This window comes from Motacilla alba, chromosome 11, assembly GCF_015832195.1.
Source record: "Motacilla alba alba isolate MOTALB_02 chromosome 11, Motacilla_alba_V1.0_pri, whole genome shotgun sequence".
Classification (NCBI taxonomy): domain Eukaryota; kingdom Metazoa; phylum Chordata; class Aves; order Passeriformes; family Motacillidae; genus Motacilla; species Motacilla alba.
Genome location: NC_052026.1, coordinates 12,426,517 through 12,451,817, shown reverse-complemented (window position 1 = coordinate 12,451,817; position 25,301 = coordinate 12,426,517). Strand labels below are relative to the sequence as shown.

General features: G+C 41.9%; 1 protein-coding gene across 3 annotated transcripts; it reads left to right on the top strand.

Annotated features, from left to right (window-relative positions):
• The first annotated feature begins 143 nt into the window (after nt 1-143).
• On the top strand, nt 144-24,556 carry MBTPS1 (membrane bound transcription factor peptidase, site 1). 3 transcript variants are annotated; one of them, XM_038148579.1, is made up of 23 exons: nt 144-397; nt 2,280-2,772; nt 3,856-4,113; nt 4,540-4,743; nt 5,109-5,219; nt 6,293-6,402; nt 6,784-6,900; nt 7,901-7,968; nt 8,493-8,595; nt 9,319-9,470; nt 10,306-10,467; nt 10,968-11,112; nt 12,115-12,303; nt 12,882-13,054; nt 13,679-13,794; nt 15,725-15,881; nt 16,642-16,766; nt 17,167-17,244; nt 18,745-18,885; nt 21,190-21,321; nt 21,850-21,976; nt 22,645-22,775; nt 23,785-24,556. In XM_038148579.1, the coding sequence occupies exons 2-23, from the start codon at nt 2,586-2,588 to the stop codon at nt 23,979-23,981; spliced, it is 3,183 nt and encodes a 1,060-aa protein (XP_038004507.1). In that variant the 5' UTR covers nt 144-397; nt 2,280-2,585; the 3' UTR covers nt 23,982-24,556. The 3 variants fall into 3 exon arrangements, with proteins under 3 accessions (XP_038004507.1, XP_038004505.1, XP_038004506.1); XM_038148577.1 differs by lacking the exon at nt 144-397 and adding an exon at nt 422-610; XM_038148578.1 differs by lacking the exon at nt 144-397 and adding an exon at nt 633-961.
• The last annotated feature ends 745 nt before the right edge of the window (nt 24,557-25,301 follow it).

Genomic DNA, 25,301 nt, shown 5'->3' with positions numbered 1-25,301 from the left:
TGCTGATGTTCTTGATGTTAATCTCTATTCACTTTCTCATTGGGATACCTGAGCAGGAGGAGCTACAGTGTTACTTCTGACGGTGACAGTCCCTCGCATAGTGCTACATGATGTCCATTTGTAACGTTGAGCGAATTTGAGACTTGTCCAACTCCATCAGAAACGGGACCCTAGAAAAATCAAGCCATTCAAAACGACAGCCATGAAGTTGTGAAGATGTGGAACAGCTGGGGGGTACCAGGGTCAGGGACCCATGACAGGGGTGTGTCCACAGCTGACGCCACCCTCAGCTGGCCCTCAAAGCCGTTCGCTTCAGTTGTGCGGGATAAAACTTGTGTTGCAAACAACGCCTTCCGCTCGCTGGCAAAAGGGCTTTAAAGCCGTACATTTAGTTTGGGTAAAGGCTTCATCGCAGCCTGCCCACGGTCGCTCGGCCCGCCGCTGCCGGCGCCATTCCCTGGGGATAACGGGACCCCGCGCGCCGCTCCCTCCCGAGGGCTCCCGGCCGGCACCGCCCGCGCCTGCGCAGCGCGGCCCGCGCCGCTCTCGCGAGAGCGCGCCGGTAAACAGCGCTCAAGATGGCGGCGGGCCGGGCGGCGGCGGCGGCGCGGTGAGCGCGGGGCGGGCGGGACGGGCCGGGAGCCCGCGGCTCCCTCAGGCTCTGGGGCGCGGGCGGCACGGCGCTCGCTGCTCCTCGTCTCCGCGGCGGGGGGCGCTCCCCGCCGGCTGTCACTTCACCTCCGCCCTGCCCGGGCCGGGAGCGGGCCCGGGCTCGCTCGTGGTACTGGCGGAGCTCCCGGGACGGGACGGTGCTGCCGCAGCCGGGGGGATGCTTGCGGCGTGCCCAGCCCGCGGGAGGGACGGGGGCCTCGCTTCGGCAGGAGCAGGGGGTGACTCCGAGCGGATCTATTCCAAGGCAGGGGCAGGTTCGCGAGTGAGAGTCCGTCCTGCCCCTCACGGTGTGGGTATTGAACAGAACAAACCTGGGTGTGCTGCTCCTTTGCTCTTAGTATCCATCGTACTTCTTATCGTGCTTACATACAGCCTGTTATTAGCCACAGGGGTGTTTATTTTGCTCATTTGTGTGGTTGTTTTATTTTATTGCTATAGGGGTTATTAACCGATGAAGCGATAAGGCAGGCAGAGCTTAGCCAAGGCCAGAAGTCAGTGCACTGTAACCATGTTGAGTTAGGAATGAAGGGGAAACTTTATAACTGCTCACAGGCAGTTCCCAGTGTGTCATGGTGTTATCAGTCAAATAAAAATAGAGGTAATTTCTGTCCCTATTACAAGGAAATCTTTGGTAATGCTAAATTAAGTCAAATGAAAATAAAGTAACAGCTGTTGCATTCAGACTCGATTCCTCCGTTGTGCTGTGAGGTCAGCCCATCCTTCCCCTAAATCCTGTGAATCCTCTAATAAGGTCCCTACGTTCCAGTCCTGGTCACAGCTGCAATATACAGTTCTGTTCTGCTTCCCCGGGTGCTGTGACATAAATGTTTCTCTTTTCTCGTCTTTTAATGGCCTTGTATCTCTCAATTGCTGGTTGAATGTTTGGAATTCAGAAGAATACTAGCGTTGCAATTTTTCTTGAGTGTATTATGCACTTTGGAACATCAGGGGGAGAGGCTGTGCCTCCATGTGGAAACACTTTCAACACCTTCCTTTAACTTCACGTGCTGTTATCAGCTCATATTTCCTCAGGTGCCCATAGTTTTGGTAACACACACCCTGGCTCAAAAAATTTTTGAAAGACTTTTTTCGTGTAGATTTTCAAGCGCAGTCACTGTAGCTTTGCCTCTTCTGGTATCTTTTGTCCTTAGCTGGCTTTGGCATAGAGTTTGAATCTGATTTGCCTTGTGTAAAGTGAAGTTCTGTGCGTTATTTCTATTTGCCGTGTTTCTGATTGGAAAAAAAAGCATGCTGTTTTAAGTGCCATGGGCACTTTTATCACATTAGTATTTCATTTTGCACTTTTTCCCTGCCATGGAATTTGCATGTGATTTTTAGCTCTTTGCTCCACTCACATGAGGTGTGGTTGAGTTTGGTGGTCATTGTTGCCTGTTCTCCTGTGAGGTTCATCACATGTGCTCTGCTCTGAACAAGGGAAAAGCTTCAGTGTTGGTGAAAAATTGTAAATGAAATCTGAGGAACTTTTTCCCCTATTATTTCTAAACCAAACTACCATAAGTGTCTTTTATTCGTGATTTTCAGACTATACAGTAGCTCGAGTTATTATTAATGCATCTAATTATTTTCTGTATTGCCCTGCCTTACAGGTGGCCTTGCAATCAGCTTTGCTAATTCTTCTTGGGCATGAACTTTGCCATCAGAAATGGAGTACAGGACTCAGCTGCCACATCCCGAGTGACTGAATCATTTAATGCAAAATGGAGAAGAAGCGGAGAAAGAAATGAGCCTGTTCACTAGGCTTGACCTGAAAAGACCATGAAATCTCTACTTATTTTGGATCCGGCTTTCAGAACATCCAGTTGATCAACACAGTGAAAGCAACGTTTACTGAAACAAAAATGAACTAGTTTATAAAGAAGAAAATTGTGATTTGAATATATGGAATTTTTGGAATGAAACCATTTTCTTCTATGACCATGAAGTTTGCAAACATCTGGCTTGTCCTCTTTGTTATTTTACTCTGTGGCAAAAAACACTTTGGTACCAGAGTAGGGAATTCCTCTCATGAGGCTCACGTGTGTCCTGGATGTTCTCGTCTTACTTTGAAAGTGGAGTTCACTTCGACGGTTGTGGAGCATGGTAAGAAACAGTGAAGCAGTAAAAAAAATCCACATCGTGTTCATGTGTGTGTTACTGATTTGTGGTGTTTGTGCAATTGTAACACTCAGGGTTTCTGTAGAAGCACATCATCTGTTAAATTCTCTATGTTCGAAAAGAGGAACACTTTTTCAAAGGTTCTTTGTTTAGCTGGAGACAGTGTTCCAACAAGAGAGGGGAGAGGGAAATCCAGAGGAATTTAAAGGTGAAAATGGAGTGGGAAGGCTTGGGTGGGCAAGAGTGGTGTGTTTAGTAGCTTTTTGTTTTGACCTGGCCAGTCAAAACAGTGTTATGCTTGAGGCTCTTTTATAAAATGTTACCACAGAGATGGGCCTTGAAGGGGAGAGAAGAGTAAGAAGTCTCTGTAGATTTGTTAAAGAAAAAGTTTGGAAGTGATACTTACATGGAAAAATGGCAGATAATAGTGAAGGGAGCAGGTGGCAGGCAGAGTGAGGCAGATGCTGCAGCTGGGATGGCAGAGGACAGCAGTAGGACACCTTGACCCTGCATCCTGTGCTGCCTGAGGAACCTGCAGTACTCCTGCAGTGAAGCTGTGCTGTGCCTCGGTGCATGCAGGAGGGTGACAGAGGTGACATTCCTGTGCACAGCTGGCCACAGCCTTAACACAGTCATTGTGGTGGTGTGAGCTGGAGCTGAGCCCGCTCACAGATCACTGGGGCAGATCAGGGACTGGGCTGTTGAGTCTGACTTTGTTTTCTGAGGTTGTCCTAGTTGGTGTCAGTAATTTGCACTAAAGCTCAGTACTATGTAGAGTCTTTAAACCTTTCCTGTCCAGAAACACACTGAATTGACATATCAGTTTGTAACAATAAATCTGTTCCCTCACCTCTGCTCCTCTCATGCTTTTGCCATATTTCTTATGTTTCCAACACCCCCACCTCTTTACATAGTGCAGAAATAAATTGCAAACTTGTAAAAGCAGCAGAAAAGGGCCTCAAATTGTGATTATTTGTTACAAGTAAAGAAAAATTCAGACTTTGCAATGTGAATTCATGCATAAGCTGCTTAAACACCAGTTCTGATAAAGCTGTGCTCTTGTTCCAGAGTATATTGTGGCTTTTAATGGATACTTCACAGCTAAAGCTCGAAGTAAATTTATTTCAAGTGCATTAAAAAGTAGTGATATTGAGAACTGGAGGATTGTACCTCGCAACAACCCAGCCAGTGACTATCCGAGCGATTTTGAAGTTATTCAGATCAACGAGAAGCAGAAGGATGGAGTGCTCACCCTGGAGGATCATCCAAACATCAAGCGTGTGACACCTCAGAGAAAGGTCTTTCGGTCACTCAAGTATTCAGAGTGTAAGTTATTTTCTGTGTGCCTGCATGGGGTGTGCCTTGGAAAAGTGTCCTTAGCCTTATTTCACACCATCAGCTTAGCGTTACGCTAATGAGAAGTGCCCTGCAGTTTTTCTTTCATTAACAGAAATCTATTCTTTTGATTATAAAATTGCAATGGTCTCGTCATACGTTTGCTGAAGAATGCTTTATTTCCATCTGCAACGTAGAAACATTTCTTCTGCAGCAGTCGCTTACCTGAGAACAGGGACCTCTGTATCCACAGTAGATAATCCAGCAGCTTTTAATAGTGTTGATTAGAGAAATCAGATTCTCAGTATTCTAAAACTTTTGTTGTAGCAGTAGGATGTCTTAAATTTGCTTCAGAATCAATTCTGTTATGGTTTTCCTCATGCTGTTTTTAATTTTCTTCATCCTCATTGTACACAGCTGATCCAGTGCTGCACTGCAATGAAACCAGATGGACTCAGAAGTGGCAGTCATCACGCCCCTTGAGGAGAGCAAGTCTTTCCTTGGGGTCTGGCTTCTGGCACGCCACAGGCCGGCACTCGAGCAGGCGCTTGCTCAGAGCCATCCCTCGCCAGGTTGCTCAGACCTTGCAGGCAGATGTCCTCTGGCAGATGGGTTACACAGGTGTGCTTTTGCTTGTTGCCTGAGAACAATAACCTTCTTGGAAAAACAAGTGAAGTGTGAGGAGAGGCTAATTGACTCGTGTGTGTTAACCTTTCACTGGCTGCCAGGTTGCAAAGATTGAGAAATAATTTGGTTTGGAATACATTGCATATTTATGGAGGGCTTTGTATGTGTGTACTTTACTTAGGGGAACTTGGTCATGTTTATGATCTTTGACTGAATTTCTGAGTTGGAATATGAGTTTATTTATTACCTATAGCTGACTTGAATTGTAAATTGTTTACTACAGTAAACAAAAGTTCTAACTTGATAGAAGAGATTTGCTATGGAGCTGTATCAGAAAAAACAATGTTTTCTCTTAATAGGTGCTGGTGTGAGAGTAGCAGTGTTTGACACTGGTCTGAGTGAGAAACATCCACATTTCAAAAATGTAAAGGAGAGAACAAACTGGACTAATGAGAGAACCTTGGATGATGGTGAGTTACTGTGCAATTTTCCAGCTATTCCTGACACTGGTGTGTTTTGTGCTTGCTGCTGTGCTGCTAACATCTGTTCAAACTGTGTATCTTGATATTTAAAGCTTAATTTTCCAGTGTCCCAGGCACTTTGTACTCATACCAAATTCAACAGGGACTATTAAGGTTCCAAAAGGGTGGTGCATAAGTGTTCTTGGAGTCATATGTGACACTTCATCATAGCTGTTGAAAAATGTCAGGGCAAAAATTACTGTGCACCTGCCAATATGTTGCCAGAGAACATGGCAGTTAGAGCAAACCCAGCAAAGGTGTTCTCTTTCCTATTCCTTTTCATGTTGTGTTTCACAGTGGTACATATTTCCATACTGATGGGGGGCAGCATTTTCCTTCCTTACAGTGTAGTCCTAAACTGATCAGAGTTTGGCACCTTTCTGTAAAGCTTTTCTATTCTATATAACTGAACCTCTTATTTTTTACACTATGTTTGTGTTCCTTTTTTGTATGTTGGCCCTGACTTGCCCTGACTGTGTGCTTTCACCGATTATTAACTTCATACAGTTGGGGTCAGTGAGTCAGTTGGCCATTGAATCTCCCTAGAGTTCAAAGTAGATGCTTGTATTGCTCAGTCTTGTGTGCACCTCCTTAGATTTGTTTACATAGTAATTAGTTTGCATTACAGCATCTGCTTTTGGCTAGATCTTTCTGTAAGTTCTGCCCAGAGAGCTGCTGGACAGGCAGATTTGGAGTACAAAAATGTAATGTGGGCAGTCCAATAAAGCAAAGCTGAAGTATTTTTTGAGGAGAGGAGAAAAAAAGTGTTTTCTTGTCTCATTGCTCATGCTTAACAAAATTTGGTTATTGCAGACTCAGGATAAAAGTCCTTTAAGAAGTCTGCATTAAAATGCATTGACTTTGAAATGAGCTGCATTTTCCAAATGCAGACTTTTATTTCCAAATAAAGTCTGTTAAATTTTTGTGATTTTTGCTATAGGTGATGTTCAGTGGTAGAAATTCTTTGCAATGGAATTCTTTGACTTCTGATGTCTTATTTTGTTTCCTTCTCGTGCTGATAGGTTTAGGCCATGGGACTTTTGTAGCAGGTGTGATAGCCAGCATGAGGGAATGCCAGGGATTTGCTCCAAACGCTGAACTGCACATTTTCAGAGTGTTCACCAATAATCAGGTAGCTATTTGACATGTGTTTCAATTCCTGCCTTTTCAGGTTAATACTGTAATAATCCTTTCCTTTGGGGGTATTGCATGCAGTCATAAATGTAGACATTGATAAGTAGAAAGGATACAGGTTTCTGTTTTTAAAAGACTGGCTACAAGATTTCTGTCAGTTTCCAAATCTGGTATGTTTTTCAGAAATAGTGTATGGAAGTCTTACCTGTATAATGGAGCAATCACTCAAATGTACTGAGTGCTAGAAATTTAAGACCATTGTCAGTTTTTTGCTTTATTTTGGCGTTGTTTTTCCTCTCTGTCTAAAGTCTGCCTCACAGATTTTTTAAAAAATCACGGATTTTTTTAATGGTAACTTTGTCCCCTCTTTCTTACATAGGTCTCATATACATCTTGGTTTCTGGATGCTTTTAATTATGCAATTTTAAAGAAGATAGATGTACTGAATCTAAGTATTGGTGGGCCAGACTTCATGGATCATCCGTTTGTTGACAAAGTTAGTATGAGGAAAGGAAGTGGGCATGATGTTTGTATCTCTGAAAGGAAGTGGGCATAATGTTTGTATGTCTCACACAAATGCTGGACTTGCAGAGCTGCTTGTTTGTGTTGGGTCCTGCTGACAGTTTCTGTGTTTCATTTGTGTGGCAGAAATTTTGTACAGGGTACAGGCTTTTAGGAATATGTATAAGGAGTGAGTTAAAAAAAACCCAAGCACAACCCAGATGGTCACAGAGTTATGGAAAATAACTTTAACAAAATGCTTGATTATATGCTAGAAAATAACTCCCAAGCAGACAACTAAAAGGACCTTTAATATGAGCACTTAACTAAAATCCACTCTTGGGTTGTTTGGTTTTTTTTTAAATCTCTGCATGGTTAAATTATTTCATGGTATAAAATATGTATAACATGAGTTTAGTGAATTGAAGAACAAATAAGGAAAAAGTGCAGGTAGTTGATTCAGCTATGTGCCAAGAGATTTGGTTCAGGTTAAGATGGAATTAATTTTTTGTCTTTGTAAATGTCATAGTTCCCTGAATGTTTGGCCTGGCCTTCAAATGCATTAAGAGAATTAATTCACTTTTCAACTAAAGGATATAGTCATTCTTTATAAAGGCCAGTTAAGGGGTTTGAAGTGTATAAATTATTCCTTGGTTTTTTAATTAAAACCTGCATTGAAATTTAGTTTGACAGTGACTTCCGTGTACTCCCCAGAGCACTACTGGAGGGGATTCATAATAACTGCTTGACTTTTTCATCTGCAGTGCTTTTGACTCTTGTCAAACAGACAAGAGTTTCTCCTTTGATGTAAGAAGATTCTGTCAGCAGTGTTGCTGTCAGGGCTGGGTTATTGCTAAAATTATCTTAGGAAAGTTCTGAGCTTAATACTGGATATACAGCGAGATGTGTCTTGTGAGGCTCAGAAAGAGGCTATGTCTGTTAGAAAAGTCTCTTTTTTGGTGGCAGAGCCTTACTGTAAACATTGTTTTTTGTAGGTTTGGGAGCTGACTGCCAACAATGTCATCATGGTCTCTGCTATTGGCAACGACGGCCCTTTATATGGGTGAGTGTCAGCGACCGCTTCAAAGGGAACTGCCTGTGGTGTGCTGTGGGTTTGGAAGTAGTTGTGCTTGGTCAGGAAGTTTTCTCTCCTTTTCTCTCTCTAATCTTAGAAAGTGACTCAAATTAAACTATTTTCCCTGTCCTTATTACTTGCATTTTGTGAAGTACTTAACTAAACATTTTTCTTTGAAACAGTGGAAGGTCCAGCTGACATTTCCCTCTTAGTGTGATCAGACAGCTTTGGGTACTGATCTTGGAGTTAAGGAATATAGAAAGAATCAACCCAGAACAATTTGTGGTGTATTTCTAAAATAAATTCCTAAAAATAGATCTTGTTTTGTCTTCAAGGTACATGGTTTGATAGGTACTGAGTTAGTAACTGCCTGATAAGTTGCTGTCACCTGTGAAGTATAAGTACGTGACAAAAATCTGATGGCAGCATTTCTGTTACCAGCATAAACTTATGACTGTATCTTTTGGGTATTTTTAAAATTTTTTATATTCCTGTCTCCCAACTTATTCTAGGACTCTCAATAATCCTGCTGACCAGATGGATGTGATTGGAGTAGGTGGCATTGACTTTGAAGATAATATAGCTCGCTTTTCATCTAGGGGAATGACCACTTGGGTAAGGTATTTTCATGGTGGCTGCTCACATTTACAGCCAAAATAAGGGTCTTGGAAGGGCAGCCTTTTCTGAGTGGGCAGTCCTATGTAGATATGTGTTGGAGAAGAGATTTCATCAGAGATCAGAATAATTAGAAATTATAAGTCTTTAAGCAAGAAGCTTAACATTCTGTTCAGGGTTTCTCATATTAGTCCTGACTACTGTTGACATTTTTGATGAATTTATGAAACATCCACTTCCTTTTGATTGTTGGTGAAGACTTGACTGTGTCGTTAAATCTGCAAACATTAGGGCCTGCTCTTGTCCTTTAGTTGAAGAATCCTAGGATTTCCAGGTGCTGCATGTGAAATGGCACTTACTTGCCTGTGGAGCTCAGGGGGTGCTTGCTGCACACATGATGTCCGATGAGCTTGCACAGCGATCTTGATCAGGGTGACTGTCACATGCTTCTGTTTGTGGAGCCAGTAATCAGTGTGGTTCTCATTTGGTCAGTGGTTTCCTGCTTAGCAGAAATGCTGATCAGCCTAACCTTGAAAAGTTGGGAGCTTGTCCCAAACGGCTTGAGTCCTCCTTTGACTTAGTTGCTACTCTGTGATGCTGAACCTCAGATAATTTGGTTGCTAATTTTACTTCCGAATGACCTGCACTTAGTTTAAATGCCCAAATGAAGCCATCAGTGTTCGTTTTACATTAGGGCAATAATCCTTTTGTTTTCTTTCCCAGGAGCTGCCTGGAGGTTATGGCAGAGTGAAGCCTGATATTGTTACTTATGGCTCTGGAGTGAGAGGGTCTGGTATGAAAGGTGGCTGCCGCTCCCTCTCTGGGACAAGTGTGGCATCTCCTGTGGTGGCAGGTGCTGTCACTCTCTTAGTGAGGTAAGTCTTATATAAGAATCTCTAGAAAGATACTAATCAGTAAGGTCATAAAATTCTCTATAAAGGAATCCATCAAATAAAACTAAGTTGTGTTTACATGCAGGAAAACAAACTTGGGGAATAAAATCACTGTTGTTCTGCTTGAGACATTACTTTATCTGGCTACCTCTATATTTAATGAAAAAACTTGAGAACCATTTTGAATAATAGTTAGGTCTTTGAGAATATAGTTAGGGAGAACAGTACTATGAGACAATTTTGTCATGTTTTTTAATAATTTGGAATTGCTGCCCTTCTGTCAACTGTTGTAAAAGAGCAGCTGCTCAAAGTAGGCACCTTTAGTAGGTAATTATCTATGTACTTGTAAATTTTATAAGATGCAGAGTTTTATGGGCATTATTCTGTTGGGTAAGTCAGCTGTTGCACACTGAAGAATTTGAAAGTGGGAACTGCAAGTCCATACCCTGTGTTTGTCATAGCTACTCCGTATGGATGAGACAAACCTTTATTTGAGAAACATGCAAAAACTTCCAAGTCTCCATATTTCCCCCCCAAAAATGGTGTGTTTTTGTTTGAACATCAGAGGTATTTTTTTCCTCTCGGAAGACAGATATTTTATTTAGCATATAAAGATACTGCCCTGGTTGTAATGACTGCTGGTCCTGGAGCACATGGTAAGGAGAAAAATTCATGTATTATTAGTTTTAAAGAGAAATATTCCAGAAACTTGTCCCTTTTCTACATTTGTATCATGAGAAATCAAGCAATAATAGGCAAATATGATCAGAGAATGCTACAGCAAACTGATGTTGTGGTCTATTTTTTTCTGTTTCAGCACAGTTCAGAAGCGTGAAATGGTGAATCCAGCAAGTATGAAGCAGGCCCTTATTGCATCAGCACGGAGACTTCCTGGAGTCAACATGTTTGAGCAAGGACATGGCAAATTGGATCTTCTAAGAGCTTATCAGATCCTCAACAGCTATAAACCACAGGCCAGGTTAATTTTAATCCTTAATTAATCAGTGGTACAGTAGAATTTGCTCTTTTGTTTAAGAGAGCAGGTGGTGCATGTGTAGCTCAGTTGAGCAATCTGTGCTTGTGCAACTATGAGGACTTGCACAGATCTTGCATAATCTCAAGCATGAATTTTGACCAGGGAATGGATGAAAAGTCGTGCAGCAGTGTAGGGGATGATCCTTTTCTCTTATAGCCTTAGGTGTTCCGAATAATGTAAGGACACAGTGGAAAAGTAGAATAAGGACCTTCTCCCTGAACTGTTTCCTTTTTTTGTGTATGAAAATCTTTCCACAAAACTTAAAATAAAAAATAGGAATGGAAGATGATTTTTGGGCATATTTGGGAAGTAAGATGAAAGCTCAGTAAACTATGACTGGCATGGTTTATCTGCAACTTTTTTGTAGTTATGTGTAGTAGCATGTCCTTCTGTTTATTGTTAATTTTTCCTCTTTACATTTTCCCTCCTCTGTCCTGCTGTAGTTTGAGTCCCAGCTATATTGACTTGACTGAATGTCCCTACATGTGGCCCTATTGTTCTCAGCCCATATACTATGGAGGGATGCCAACTATTGTTAATGTTACTATCCTTAATGGCATGGGAGTCACTGGGAGAATTGTAGACAAGGTAAGTATTACCATTGTTCCAAATTCTGACTGGTAATGTTGCTAAAACCTTCCCAGAAAATACTACTTTAGCTCTGAGTTTCTCATAACAAACCTCTCTCCTGGGAGCAAGAGATGCAAAATGTTTGATTAAAGGGTACACCCACATTGGAGGATTTGTCAACATAAGCTGTCTACAAGTTCTCAAACAATGCTTTGGTTTCAGGGTGTGTAATGTTTTATCTTTGCAAAACCAGTTTGGATTAATGTGTACTTAAAGATTTCTTTGTATTCTTTAGTAACATTTAAAATCTTCTGGACAGACCTTTTTGATTTTTTTTTCTATCCCAGAACATTAAATAATCTCAGTGAAGAATCCTGACACTAAATTAAGTCTTTTCCATGGGTCAGGGCAACCTGAATGTATCAGCTTAACCAGGCTCTGCTGCCAAACCTGTTCTTTCACAGCCCTGATGTTGAGTGTGTTGGTTGGCTAGGGAAGCTTTTAATTAAGTGTAGAATAGATTTGAGAATTGATACAAGTTAAAAAAGACACCTGTCCTGTAACTCCAGTCAATGTAAATGATCCTAATTGTAACATTTTAGTGTGACTGCTTTAGGTTTGTTTTAGATTCCAGCTGACATTAAAGGGCATTGAAGCTCACACACAGCTGATGAATTGGCCTGTGTCTGTTCCACTGTTATCTTGTTATCTAAGGGAAATCTTGTGCCCTCACCAATAAATGTTTCCACATGATCTCAGAATGTTAAAGCAGGTTCACTTGGGCAGCTTCTCACAGTCCTGCCTCTGAAAAGCCTCTGTCTGGGTCATTATCACTGTCACGATTGGGGTGATTCACTGACACAGCACCAAACTTTTGGGCTTGGAGGGCATTTTAAAATTTGATGTAGTCTTCCAAAGAACTAATATTTGTTACTTGATGCAGAGGAAAAGGGCTATGTGTGCAAAAAGTAGTGATTGCAAAGACTATGTTACCAATGTTGTGTATTCTTCATTTCACAGCCAGACTGGCAGCCCTATCTCCCCCAAAATGGGGATAACATCGAAGTGGCTTTCTCCTATTCCCCAGTCTTGTGGCCTTGGTCTGGATACTTGGCAATTTCCATCTCTGTAGCAAAGAAAGCAGCATCTTGGGAAGGCATTGCTCAGGGTCATGTTATGATCACAGTATCATCCCCTGCAGAAAATGAAGTAAGTTCTGTGCATTTTGGATTATCTGGGTGAAGAGTTATCTAAACTGCTTTCTGATACACAAATACCTTGGTTTTAAGGGTTTGCTCTAGCCCTGTCATTTGAAGCATAAGTTAAATTTGGGTCAGGAAATTAAAGAGTACAAATAATATTCTTTATAATTGAGAGCAAATTGCATATAACTTAGAATCAGAAAACCTCTCTTTGAGACCAACATCATAATTTCATTTGTTTATTGAGGATTTTAAGTAATGTATTTTGAAAAAGATTACTTAAATGTTTCTTCTAAAACCGTGTTTAATTGTTCCTGGGAAACTTTTAAGATTTTGAGCACTTGAATCAGATCACAGTTTTAACATTTGTTAAGTATTTTACATTCTGAGCATAATTATAGACCGTTGAGTGCAGAAAAAAATATGGCAGCAATTTATGGCAAAAGTAATCTCTTTGTCTCTGGAGCTGGTACCAGTGACAAAAAAGCAGATTTGGTACCTCCAGTTTCTTGGTCTTTTACAATCCATGGTGAACTGATTGCTGTGGGGAGAAAGGATTTCACTGCAGTTTGTTCTGTCCTCCAGTCTAAGAATGGTGCAGAGCAGACTTCAACGGTGAAGCTTCCAATAAAAGTGAAGATAATTCCTACTCCACCTCGTAGTAAACGAGTCCTCTGGGATCAATATCATAACCTCCGTTATCCACCAGGATACTTCCCCAGGGATAATCTGAGGATGAAGAATGATCCATTAGATTGGTATTTATCTCAGGTTCTATTGAATCAGTATTTCTTGGTTGTGTGTTAGTGATATGGGATAACTTTACCGCATGCTGTAGTTCTGGCCTTTTTCAGGTCTTTTATCTTTCTTTTGTAAGAAGTCCATGTAAAGCACTTGGACTCTGTGCTTTTGGTGCAGGGTTGTTTTTTGAGCTCTATGGTTTTATTCACATGAAATGAAAAGCTTTTAAAATGCTCATTTAAGATACTGAGACCTTGGTTTGGCTTTTCTATTCTGACCTAATTTCTCACAGGAAGTTAAAGGGGATGCTTTATTAACTGCTTCAGCGTTCACTTACCAAACAAACTTGACAATTTAAAAGACAAGAAGAGACCCCTTGTCTCTTAAGGGAGACTGTCTTCAAAGCAGGGAAGGACTTTGCTGACCTTTCATAGATGGAGCAGGGAAGCATCCATAGGAAAAATCATGCAGCAGTATCTCAGTGAGGATTAATTGGATCAGAGACCAGGACACAAGCTTTTGGAAAGCTTCTTGGAGTATGCAGAGGTGGCAGGTGGACAGGATTTCAGAAAACCAAAAAGGTGGAAATCAGATTTTTACATGCCCAATCTAAATGTCTTCAACACTTTTCTTTTTCTAAGGAATGGTGACCATATCCATACAAACTTCAGGGACATGTACCAGCACCTCAGGAGCATGGGGTACTTTGTTGAGGTTCTTGGTTCCCCATTTACATGTTTTGATGCAAGTCAGTATGGTAAGCATGAGTTAATTGCCTTGTTCTCCATACTGTTAACTTTTTCTGAAATGACCTTTTGTTGGGAGACCAAAAATGTGTTGATGGTACGAATAAAAATTCTAGTGGTAGTAGAAAAATATTTTGGCATTGGGAGTATTTATTATTTATGTGCTGATATTTAGTTGTGTGGAGTATTGCTGGGGAAGCTTACTTGGGAGTTTAGTAAAATTAATGCGGTTCTCTGTCCTTACCATGAAAAAAAGAGAGGGAAAGCCAGCCTCTGAGTGGGTTAAAAGCTCCTCAGTATTCAGTCCCACAAAGGCAGAACTGTATTTGCCAAGATTTTGGCTCAGTCAAAATGAAGCATGACCTGTTTAACAGACTAAAATCAAAGGTGTCCATCCAGGTTCTTTTTTGATGTTTAGTGATATTTTATTAGATGAAAGAGTGGATAAGGTGTTCATCCAACCGTAGGTGATAGCATAGCAGTGTCTGGTTTGTTTCTGTGTTCATCAGGAAGGAAATTGGATAGCCTGGCCAGGCAGGGGACAGAGCAAGCTGTCTGTGCTATTATCTGCTTCCATATGCTCCTTGTTTAACCATGGCATCCTCCAAAACCCCTCTTCTGTTTTGGGCTGGGTTGTTTTTCAGTGCACTGTAAGGTGAGGATGCATTCTCCTGAGTTTGCCAGTTCTGGAACTGTTGCCAGTAGTAATCTTTTGTTTATCTTGATTCTTCAGTGAATATCTCACCACTGCTTTTAGAGTTCAGAGGATGTACACACGGATACATAAATGTTAGTTAGCCCTTTAAAAAGTAGCAAAACAATGTTTCTTCTGAGAGCACTAGTTTTGTTATTGTTAGAGAGCAGCATTAGGGGGACTTCTCTCTCCTCTGATTCACCATTGTGTTGTTCCTCATTTGATTCTAGTTTGTTGGGTTTTCAGAATTTCCTGAAGAAGTGAGGGGAATAAAACTCAATGATCTGTGGTCCATGTGCCACTTGTCCCTAGCTTGTATTGTTTTCACACTTGGTGAGGGTGCACTCTGTCCCATTTCTACAGGATCTTTATCAGAAGGCTTTCCAAATGCAGACTGCCTGGACTTGTGGAACTGGCTTGGGTGCAAGGAATTGTGAGACATGGGGCTCACAATGGTTTATCAGATTGCTCAGGGTATCATCCTGTCAAGATTTGTGTTATCTCTGAGGATGGGAATTTCACCACTTTTCTGGGCAATCAGAAAGTGAAGAAGCAAAAGGGCTTGGTATTTAGAAGCAGTCTAAAAGCATAAGCAGGTTTTCAGGGAATAAAAGTATATTTTTCTGGTTGGTTGTTTTTTTTCAGTGGTACAGAGAAGGTTGTGCTTGCTTGTTAACAGGAGTGAGAGAGGGTTATGTGAAAGTGGCAGTGGTACTTTAGTCAAGCCTACCAGAATGCAGCTGTAGTTTTCAGGGGGTGACTCAAACCACATTTCAGAGCAATTGCTGCCTAGCTGGCTGCCAGTCTGCAGTAGTGAGGGGAGTACTGTTAGAGCTGGAGCAGTGAAAAACCTCCTGACCAGGCTGCATCTGCATTAGCACTCCAGTTTGGATTAGTGGTGAATCCCCTCATTGTCCGGCTGTGCCACAGTTTGGCTCAGTTTATGGAGCATTTGGGTGACACCAAACTGCAGAACACACACCTGACACATGTGGGCATTCAGTTCTTGAGACCACACAAGCAGGAGTCATAAGTAACACCCTAAAAACTTCCTGTGCTGCCAAACTAATTTTGGGATAAGTTTGTCTTATATTTATGTGACTTCATTAGATGAGCTGCCAGAGCAGGGCACATGGACCAGATATGTGAAAATGTGCACTTGTGTTGGCTTCTGTGTGGGTGGTGTGAATAGTGGTAACATCACAGTGACCAACCTGGAGAACTCCTGTTTGTGTTTTTACACACAGGGACTTTGCTGATGGTGGACAGTGAGGAAGAGTATTTCCCTGAAGAGATCACCAAGCTGAGGAGGGATGTTGATAATGGACTTTCCCTGATAGTCTTTAGTGACTGGTACAACACATCTGTGATGAGAAAAGTCAAGTTTTATGATGAAAACACAAGGTACTGACTTATTTCCAAGTGCTTTGGGAAATAAAATGCCATAGAATTGCACATATTACCCTAAAAATCCCAAATGTGATGCATTTGTACTTCAGCATTTGGATGTTACCTGTAAGAAGGTGCTGCCTTAAGTAGCAGAACTGACCTTAGGCTACAGCTTAAGGAGCATAATTGTCCATTTTGTCATGATTGTGAAGGCCTCTTTGGCACTGTATACTACTTTTAATGCCAAGAAAAACATTTACAATAAAGAGAAATAAGAAATTGGAGACAAGACCAACAAGTAAAAATGGACATGTTTTTACTTTAGGGGAGCAGAATAGAAAGAAAATGAGCATTGCAAGAGTATCACCAGGTCATGTACCTGTTGCTGAAATTACTGCATGGTTATGTTGCATATAAAGAAAAAATATGTCACATTTTGCTTCTTTATAAATATGAGAAGCAAGGTACCTGACTGTCATTTTTACCTCAGCTTAGCCAAACAAAGAGCATGACTGAAATTCTTCTTAGTTTTTCATGCAGCTGAAATTTACTGAGAACTTTTGCATCAGTATTATTTAACTTTAACTCAGGAGCAGTGTTGTCAGAGACAGCTGCTCAGATGCCCATGGAGTTCAAGAAAGCTTTAAGGTGCTGTTCATTGTTTAAATAGCTTTAGGAAAGTCTGTATGCAGGAGGACATGGGACTTTCTGTTATGCAAATTCTAGGAGTATATTCTATATACTAATAAAGAGTGTTACACTGTAATTTTTACAGGCAGTGGTGGATGCCTGACACTGGAGGTGCTAATATACCAGCTCTCAATGATCTGCTTTCTGTCTGGAATATGGCCTTTAGTGATGGGCTGTATGAAGGAGATTTTACCTTGGCAAGTCATGAAAGTGAGTACTGGAGTCCATTGCCTACACAGGCTGCAGTGGGGTGTTTGGAAAATGGTTTTCTGCAGGCTTGAGGTTGAGCAAGAGTCAAGGGAACCACTCAGATTCAGTGAAAAGAGTCTCGTAAATGATTTCTTAAATTATTTCTTCCTTTGTAGACTTTTTCATGGTATTTAATTTAGCTTTTCAGTTTAAAAAACTCCTGAATTGAAAGATTTGGAAAGTGTGTAAAGGTGAGCCTGTGAAAGCTGTGCTTAGCAATGCTTTCTCTGCAAATACACACATTGGGCAAAATGTGCAAATTCAGTGCAGTGTTCCTGGGAACGTTTTCTGCTGGGGTTGTGGGTGGGGAAGGCAGGGAGTGTCATTTTTGCTCTGACAGCTGTTGGGTGATGTCTTGCAGTGAATTACGCGTCAGGGTGCAGTATTGCAAAGTTCCCAGAAGATGGCGTCGTCATTGCACAGACTTTCAAGGATCAAGGTATGAGCTTCCTGCTCCTTTTTTCCGTGTTTTGAGTAGAACTTTGGGGTCACTGCCCAAGAAAAGTTGCAAAGTCTAAAAGTCTAAAAACAATAAATGCAAAACCACATTGACAGGGTACGTATTTTTACATTTTCTCATTTTGCCTAGAAAGTGTAGCTGATGCCCAACAGGCAGCTGCAGTGTGACTCTGTATACAATTATTAAATAATGCAATGTCCAAGTGTTTTGTGCAGCCCTGTATTGTGATTGCTGTGTGGAAACATGATCACACATGTACATGTATCTCTGGAAGGGGAGGAGTTGTGTTGTAATTGTGTTACTGGTTCACATTTCTTCATAAGTAGTTTCAAATGCTACTGAAATATATCTCCTTGTCATATTTCATTGCCATATTTAGCATGGGTATTGTGGTAACTGTGGTGATCTAAGGATATAAATAAGGAAAGTTTTAGTAGACAAAATGTCACCAGTGAACATTTTATGCATACAGGATGCCTGTGGTCTCAGACTTGAGTGCTCTGTTCTCTGTGCATTTTCATTCTCTTTTATCATAATATCTTTTCATTTGGGAGAGGGTAATTCAGAACTGTAATGGCAGCAGGCAGTTTAAAAAATAAATCTTGTGTTTGATGAGCTTTTAGGAAGTGCTGTTCAGGAGCTCTGTGAGCAGAGCTCTTAGGGTGTTGCAGGTCAGTTTTGTGCAGATGGGTGAAGAGTGTTTGAGTGTGAGAGCAAGAAGCACATGCAGTGCTTCTGATACAAGTCAGCAACTGCCAGAGAAGATCAGTGAGTTCATTGTATTTTTGACTTAGCAGAGGTAATTACCTCGTGGAGAAATTTTCTGGAACGGTAGATCTCATCTGTGTGAGCCTTCTGGAGGAAAGACAATACCCCTGTCTGCCAATGACTTACGTATTTCCTTGTGTATGAGAGAGAAAGACAAAGTGTCAGTTTGACAAGTAGCCTGCTAGACCTGCTTTTTCTGTTGAATCCTTTTCATTGCAATTCCTGAGGCAGAAGAGCTCTCTGGTTTGCTTACGCTGTCTAAACAGTGTCTCAAGTAAAGGGGATAAATTTCAAATACAAATATGAAATTTGTCTTTATTTTTTCTAATGGATATAATTTTAGGGAGGAAAGGTTTAAGGAAAGGAAGAAAACATTTAACCTAAAACCAGCTTTCTGTAGAATTCTGCAGAAGGACGGAAACAACATAAAGAGCAGAACATTTTGATTTTAAACCATTTGTGAGGTCTTTTTTTCTTTCTTTGGTGGAGAAGAAGAAGATTTATTATCAGTAGGAAACTTTACAATCAGGGTCTTGGAGCAGTTTCATTTTTATTATAACATCATGGGGATTTTGAAAACTTCTTGCAAAAATGTGTGACGTGGTGTGGGGCATTGTTGTGTTTGTCAGCTGGAAATGTAGGCTGTGTTGTTTCGTGGGTAGGTTGATATTGACACTGCAGGCTATGAAATTTATTTGTGCTTTGCTTTAGGTCTTGAAGTTTTGAAACAGGAGACTGCCGTGATTGAACACGTCCCTATTTTGGGGCTTTACCAAGTTCCTTCGGAAGGCGGGGGCAGAATCGTTCTGTACGGCGACTCCAACTGCCTGGATGACAGCCACCGGCAGAAAGGTGGGAGAGCCCTGGCACGGGGCACCTGCTCACAGCTGTCCTCTGGGCCCTTCACAGCCCCCACCAGAAGCAGATGGTTTTTAGGGACTCTAAATATTCTTACACGGGCTTAATCTCAGTTCTGCAGAGCTCTGCTGAAATGCTGTGAGGTGCATTGACAGCAAAGGAGCACCCCACATTAAAAACCCTTCTGATAAATGGAGCTGGTTACCACACACACGTATTTCCTGTTCCATAAGCTTTGGCGGCTGATTTTTGGGGTGGGCTGTTTTGCAAGGGGGGTTTGGTTTTTGGTTTTTTTTTTATTTTTTGGGGTGTTTTTGTTTGCAGAAGGCACTAACAGTTACACATTCTTGATCTGAAGTTGTGAAGAGGCCATTAGGAGATCCTTTCAATTTTTCCCTAGTTACATCTTCAGAGTGTTTATATAGAACAGTGGATTTTCTCTTTGGAGTTTGCACCTCAGCCTGCCTTGTTCCCTTTGCAATGTTTCCTGTGAGGATTTATGGTAATGCTCAGTGTTTGTTGTGCATTACTACTTTCAGGTTATCCTACTTTGACACCAGCTGGTGTAAACATGTCAGAAAGCAGGAATTTCCATTTGTTGTCAAGGCATTTGTTTGCAGCTCTAGGTAGCAGTTGTGTGAGTTGTGTGTGTGTGTTTTCTGTGGCTCCCAGAGAACCTATGCTCTCTGCCTAACACTGGCTGATTCTTATAAAATCTTTTCTCTAGCAGTTTGCAAAATTTTAAGAGGTTGCTTAGGTTTCTCATGACACGTAAAGCACAAGCTGGAAGATCTGTGGCTTGAGGGGAGGAAGATAATCCAATATATGAAGTCTTCTTCTGCATTTCTACTGAACAGAACTGAATTTTCCTTTTGTGATGAAAAGTACATCTGTAATTTTTTAAGCTTTTGTCACTGATATTTAAAAATACTACATGCTGCAATCCATCCCTTGCCTAATTTATTTAAGTTTAAAGGAACTTACTGCCTAAGGGAGCTCTCCATTTGCAGCTCATTTCTTTCTCTACCATACATTTTGGGGTTTTTTGAGAATTCTGTGATTTTTTTTCCTTATCTGCATTTGGGTTGCTTCCTGTGAGTTGCCCTAACACCTGCACATTGGTGCCTTAGTGCTTGCTGCAGGTTATTGAAAGCACATAACAAAAGAGAAGATACATACCTTTAAATTAAGTAATAGAAAATAATGCTCTGTGACCTCCCTTGTACTGTTAAATTCAGTGTGACATCTGAAGCAAGAAAGAGTGGAATGCTCTAAAGAAATCCTTTAAAATTAGCTTTTAAATTGTGAACCAGGAGCTATGTCTCCTGCAGAGACATCGGTGGCTTTAACTGAGGAAAATTCCTAACATTTGTGAACATAAATCCTTAAAATCTGTTTGACCTCTTTGAAAAATCAAAGGTGAGGGATTAAGGGACACTGGGATTATGAAGATTAACTCCCATTCCCAGCCAACTGTTCCTAGGGGCAGAAGTTCTGAGAAAAAATACTTTGCTGTGTGGTGGAAATAGCTGATAAGGCATTGTCCTACTCCTGCCAAGGGAAGCTTTAGAGTTGTCGTGTGAACTAGCTGGAGTGCTTGTTCCTTAGGGGTAGCCCTGGATTAAGGTAGTAATAATTCAGAAGAGAATCAAAGTGAGGGATCATGAGCTTTTGAAGTGCAAAGTTAACCATGATCACGTGTATTGTGGTGTTGATTGCCAGCCTGGTCTGTACCTCAGCTGCTGTAGGTTATGCTTGTACCTTTAGCTGAGATGTAGTCAGAATGTTTCTCCTTTGTTTGTTTATATTTTTAAGCTTGAGAAAGCAAATGAGTCATGTCCTTGCACTGTAAACACTATCTTGTTCTTACTTTTCTTTGCAAGGTATTTATTTTGTCCTTTCAAAAGAATAGTTGTTTCTCCATTTCCCCTGTAAAAATTGTACCAGAAACTCAGAGCTTTCTTTGCTTCCACTGAAGAACCTCATGATTTTTGGATGCCTTGTGCAACCTGGAATTCCTGTATTCAAAACCTACTTTTTTGTGTTCTGCTCCCCAAAAGAGCCTGGTTTGGTACACAAGGGACAATATTTTAAGACTGAACAGTTTAATGTTGTGTTTGTGTGTTGAAAGTTGCATCTTTCTGAAAGTGAGCCTAGAACTTCAGGAGAAAAGCAAGAGCCAGCAAAATGGATTGTAATTCTAAATGTCATTAAAGCCTTCTTAGCAGAAAGATAAGCCATTTAAAAAGTGGCATAATGCATATCTTGTTTTGGGGCTTGGGGCTGTGAATTGCGCAGATTGCTTCTGGCTGCTGGACTCCCTGCTGCAGTACACGTCCTACGGGGTGATGCCGCCGAGCCTCAGCCACTCGGAGCACCGGCAGCGGCCGCCGTCGGGAGCCGGCTCCTCCCTCCCCGAGCGCATGGAAGGTGAGAGAGCCTCAGTGGCCCAGCACAGCCCGAAGCTGAGGCACTCAGGGCAGGAAGGCCGGGGCAGGTCCCTTGAGTTACCTGCCAGCAAGGTTGGTTTGCTGTGAGCTCTGCAGTGTTGTGCTGTTTTACTGGAAGAAAGCACATACTGCAGGGTTTTGTTGTGATGATAGTTGTGATTAGACTGAAGAAAACGTTCTTTTCATAGAGTAGGAATGTTCAGATGCCTGTTTCTGTAGGGGGGCATTCTAGATACTAGCTACAGAGCATTATAAAGCATTCAGTATTATCTCACTTGGAAAAAAAAAACTTGGATTAACTGTAGGATTAACCCTACCTGTGGGTAGGTGCAAACTCTTACTGTTTGGTAAGGTACCCTTAGGTTAATTCTGACATTTAGCTGTGGGTCCTCGTTACTGTAAAGAGCTCGTGGGTTTCCAGCAGCACTGTTTAGCCCAGGGTCAGTGTTGGTAACTTTTATCTTGCCTGTCTTTGGGTAAGCCAGTCTCTCTCTGCTGTGAGTTGCAGGTAACCATTTGCATCGATACTCAAAGGTGCTCGAGGCTCATTTGGGAGACCCTAAACCCCGGTCCCTTCCTGCTTGTCCTCACCTGTCCTGGGCCAAACCACAGCCTTTGAATGAAACTGCCCCCAGGTTAGTAAATGTCTTTCTTATACAAGAAGTCTCACTTTTGAGTTCAGCTGAAAAATAATTTGTCCTATCTACTTTTGAAAGGGACAGCTGTAATGCCTTTTCCTAGAAAAATACCAGATTGCAAAGAGGAAATAATGATTAATGCCTCTTCAGTGAGTAACTCTGACTCACCTAATAGTTACACTATGAAACTCAGGGATTTTAAAAATAACTTCACAAGTCACTGTTGTGATTGAGCAATTCCAACTTTGAGTGAACAGTCTTGATGAAACCCATCGTGTGCCTTGGAAAGAGTTTTCTGAAGCATCTTCTTGGACAGCTCTCCTGGTGCTGCCTTCTCTTGGGCCATTTGTCAGTCCCTTGAAGGAAAGTGCTCAGCATTCATCCCTTGTTTGTCTGCTGGTGGTTACTTTTGGAAGTCTGTGTGCAGGAAAGAGAGTTGTTGGTAAATAGTTGCTAATTTAGGTTGACCCTTTGGTGTCTGAATTTAAATTTGGAGGCCTGCAAACTGCAGAACCTAAAGAATGGACTGGGTCATTATTTGGGTCCAGACTAGTGAGTTATACTTAGGTTGTATAGGTACTGTCACTTTCCCTATATGTTCCTACAAGATTCCTTGCAGGAAGGAAGGAAGTGGGCAGACACCTCTGTCTTTCAATTTCTTTCAGCAACCTTTGGAAACATCAAAAATTACTGTCAATTGACCTTGATAAAGTGGCACTGCCCAGTTTTCGACAGAACCGACCCCAAGTGAGACCATTGTCCCCTGGAGAAAGTGGAGCATGGGACATTCCTGGAGGTAAATATTGAAAGGTTTGAAAATTGCTGTTTTGGTTTTGCTTTTTGCATAAGCTTTGAAAAAACCCCAAACACAGTGCAGCCATATGAGAGGCCACTGTTTATTTTCAGTTATGAAAAACATGCATGTAATAGTATGGCCGTGTTATAAAAGGCTGCCTGATGAAGATTTTTTTTTTGTATATGAATAGTTTGTTCGATAGAAAGTGTGCATGATGCACTGGGAGGAAGATCCTGGTTGGGTGCATTTTGATAGCTGAGGTTTGTTTGGATGCTGTTCAGTCTGATGGGTCAGCAGCAGCCCCTGTCCTTGGGAGCTGTGACCGCAGACCCGCTGCTAATTAAAATTCCTTCCGTGAGTGCACAAAAGCAGAATCCAGAAGAGTTTGTCAGAATGGTGCCTTGGGCAAGCTGTTACACTAACAAATGATGTCTAGCACTCAGAACAGCTTTCAGGTGGGCAGCTCTCCTTCACAAGATTGGCATTGCAGGCTGAGCTGGAAGCAGTTGGAAAGCCTCATATGTGCTCTTTTCCCAGTCTAAGCTGCTAGACCAGAGACACCTGTGAAAATGAAGGGTTTGTTTCTCTAGCTCATCCTCTGTATGCACAGTCTCTGGAGTAAGCAAGCATGAAATCCCTTTCTTCGTTACATCAGGATTTGAATTACAGCAATTACTTAGTAGTAAGATTATGGTCAAGTGTCTCCGCCTCTCTTCTAATGCAAAACAGAGGACTGTTGTTACAGGGGAAATCTGGGCTATGCTTTCATGTGCCCAAATAGGCCAAGGTGGAAATGCTGGTGCTTTCCTGTAATGTTAGCATCCCTTCTGATTTTCACTAATCGGTCTGCAGCTGTTAATCTTCCTGTCTGAAATGTAATCTGATTAATGGCTGCCTGGGCTTTGAACAAGAGTTAGGGGCAGATCCTTCTGGTAGATGGCATTAGCACCACAAAGCCATCGCGGCTCACGTGGTGACTGCTGCCTTCCAAACCTCTCTGCCTTTCTAGGTATAATGCCAGGCCGGTACAACCAGGATGTGGGACAGACCATTCCTGTCTTCGCCTTTCTCGGTGCCATGGTGGTCCTGGCGTTCTTTGTGGTGCAGATCAACAAAGCCAAGAGCAGGCCAAAGAGACGGAAACCGCGCGTGAAACGGCCGCAGCTGATGCAACAGGTTCATCCACCAAAGACACCTTCTGTGTGAAAGCTCTGCCTTGCCAAAGATGACCTCCTGTGACTCCTGTGCCAGTGGAGGTGCAGCGAGTGTGCACCTGACATCATCTCATAGTCTTTGGTTTGTGGAGAGAAAAAAAGAACCTCAGCTGATCGTCTGTACATAAAACTGCAGCTTTAAGCAGCTGAAGCCACCAAAGACTTGAATACTGTTTAAACGGCTGCTTAGTCACTACATATCCCAAGAGGGGGAAAAATGGACCTTTTTTTAAGCTGACCAAACTAAAATTTATTTGTTTAGAGGCTATTTTCTATATTTATTGTTGGGGAGGGCGGGGGAAAAGTCACTTTAAGGACATCTGCTAAGGAAAAACAAGTGCATTTTTTTGGATGGAATGCAATTTTCTAGAATGGTTCTATGCTGAAAAGTATAATGTGCACCATTAAAGGAGGAAAGGACTGAGAGAGACCAGTACAAATCAGTGAGGCATACTCCTGCAGTTTATTTTTATAAAGCCAACTACCATGATGTTTTGTAATTTTTGGTCACGATTTCACCGTTGTTGGTGAAGCAGATTTTTCAATAAATATGTTATCTATATGAAGCAAAGACAGCATGCTAAGTGGCTCTTCTTTCCACTTGCAGTCAAAGAGAGCAAATTGCTGGGTAGAGAAGATTTTCATGTCACCTCTCTTCCCTCCATATCTTTGCCCTTACCAGCAGTATCCCAAGTTGCAGGCTTTCCTTTGGGGCATTAACTGGGCAGTTATACAAACAGTGCTTGCTCTGAGTGAGCACGGAGTTCTGGAAACCTTCAAAACTCAGCAGTACATGACAAGGAGAGAGCTCTTGAAGAGCTGTATAGAAAACTGTCATGGGAATGGCATCTAACAGCACTATGTGGTGTCACAGAGATGAAAATCCAGTCTCTTTCGGTTTGTCCTGCTTGAAAGCCTGTGAATTGTCACTGGCTTAAATAAGGATTCAAGCACAAGTTTCCCCTGTTTGTGCAGTGCCAGTTAATGTTGCCATAATTGAAATAGCTTCTCTTTTTCTAGTGAAGCTGTGAGCTTCTCCCTGCCAACTGCTTTCATCATTGCTCCAGATGAGCACCTTTTCCTAGGAGCCAGGAGCTGGTGGCTGCCTGTATTTGTGAATGGAATGGCAGCCTGGGCAGGTAAGCAGTGTGCACTGGGAAATGTTCCTGGGTGAATTTGTGGGCAGCTCTGGGCATGGCTGGAGAAGGAGGAGGCAGGGACAGCCCTGCTGGGCAGTCTGAGTGCACCCATCCTCTTAGGGCTTACCAGCAGGAATGGGGGTGAGCTGTGGGACATGCACTGCAGGAGAGAA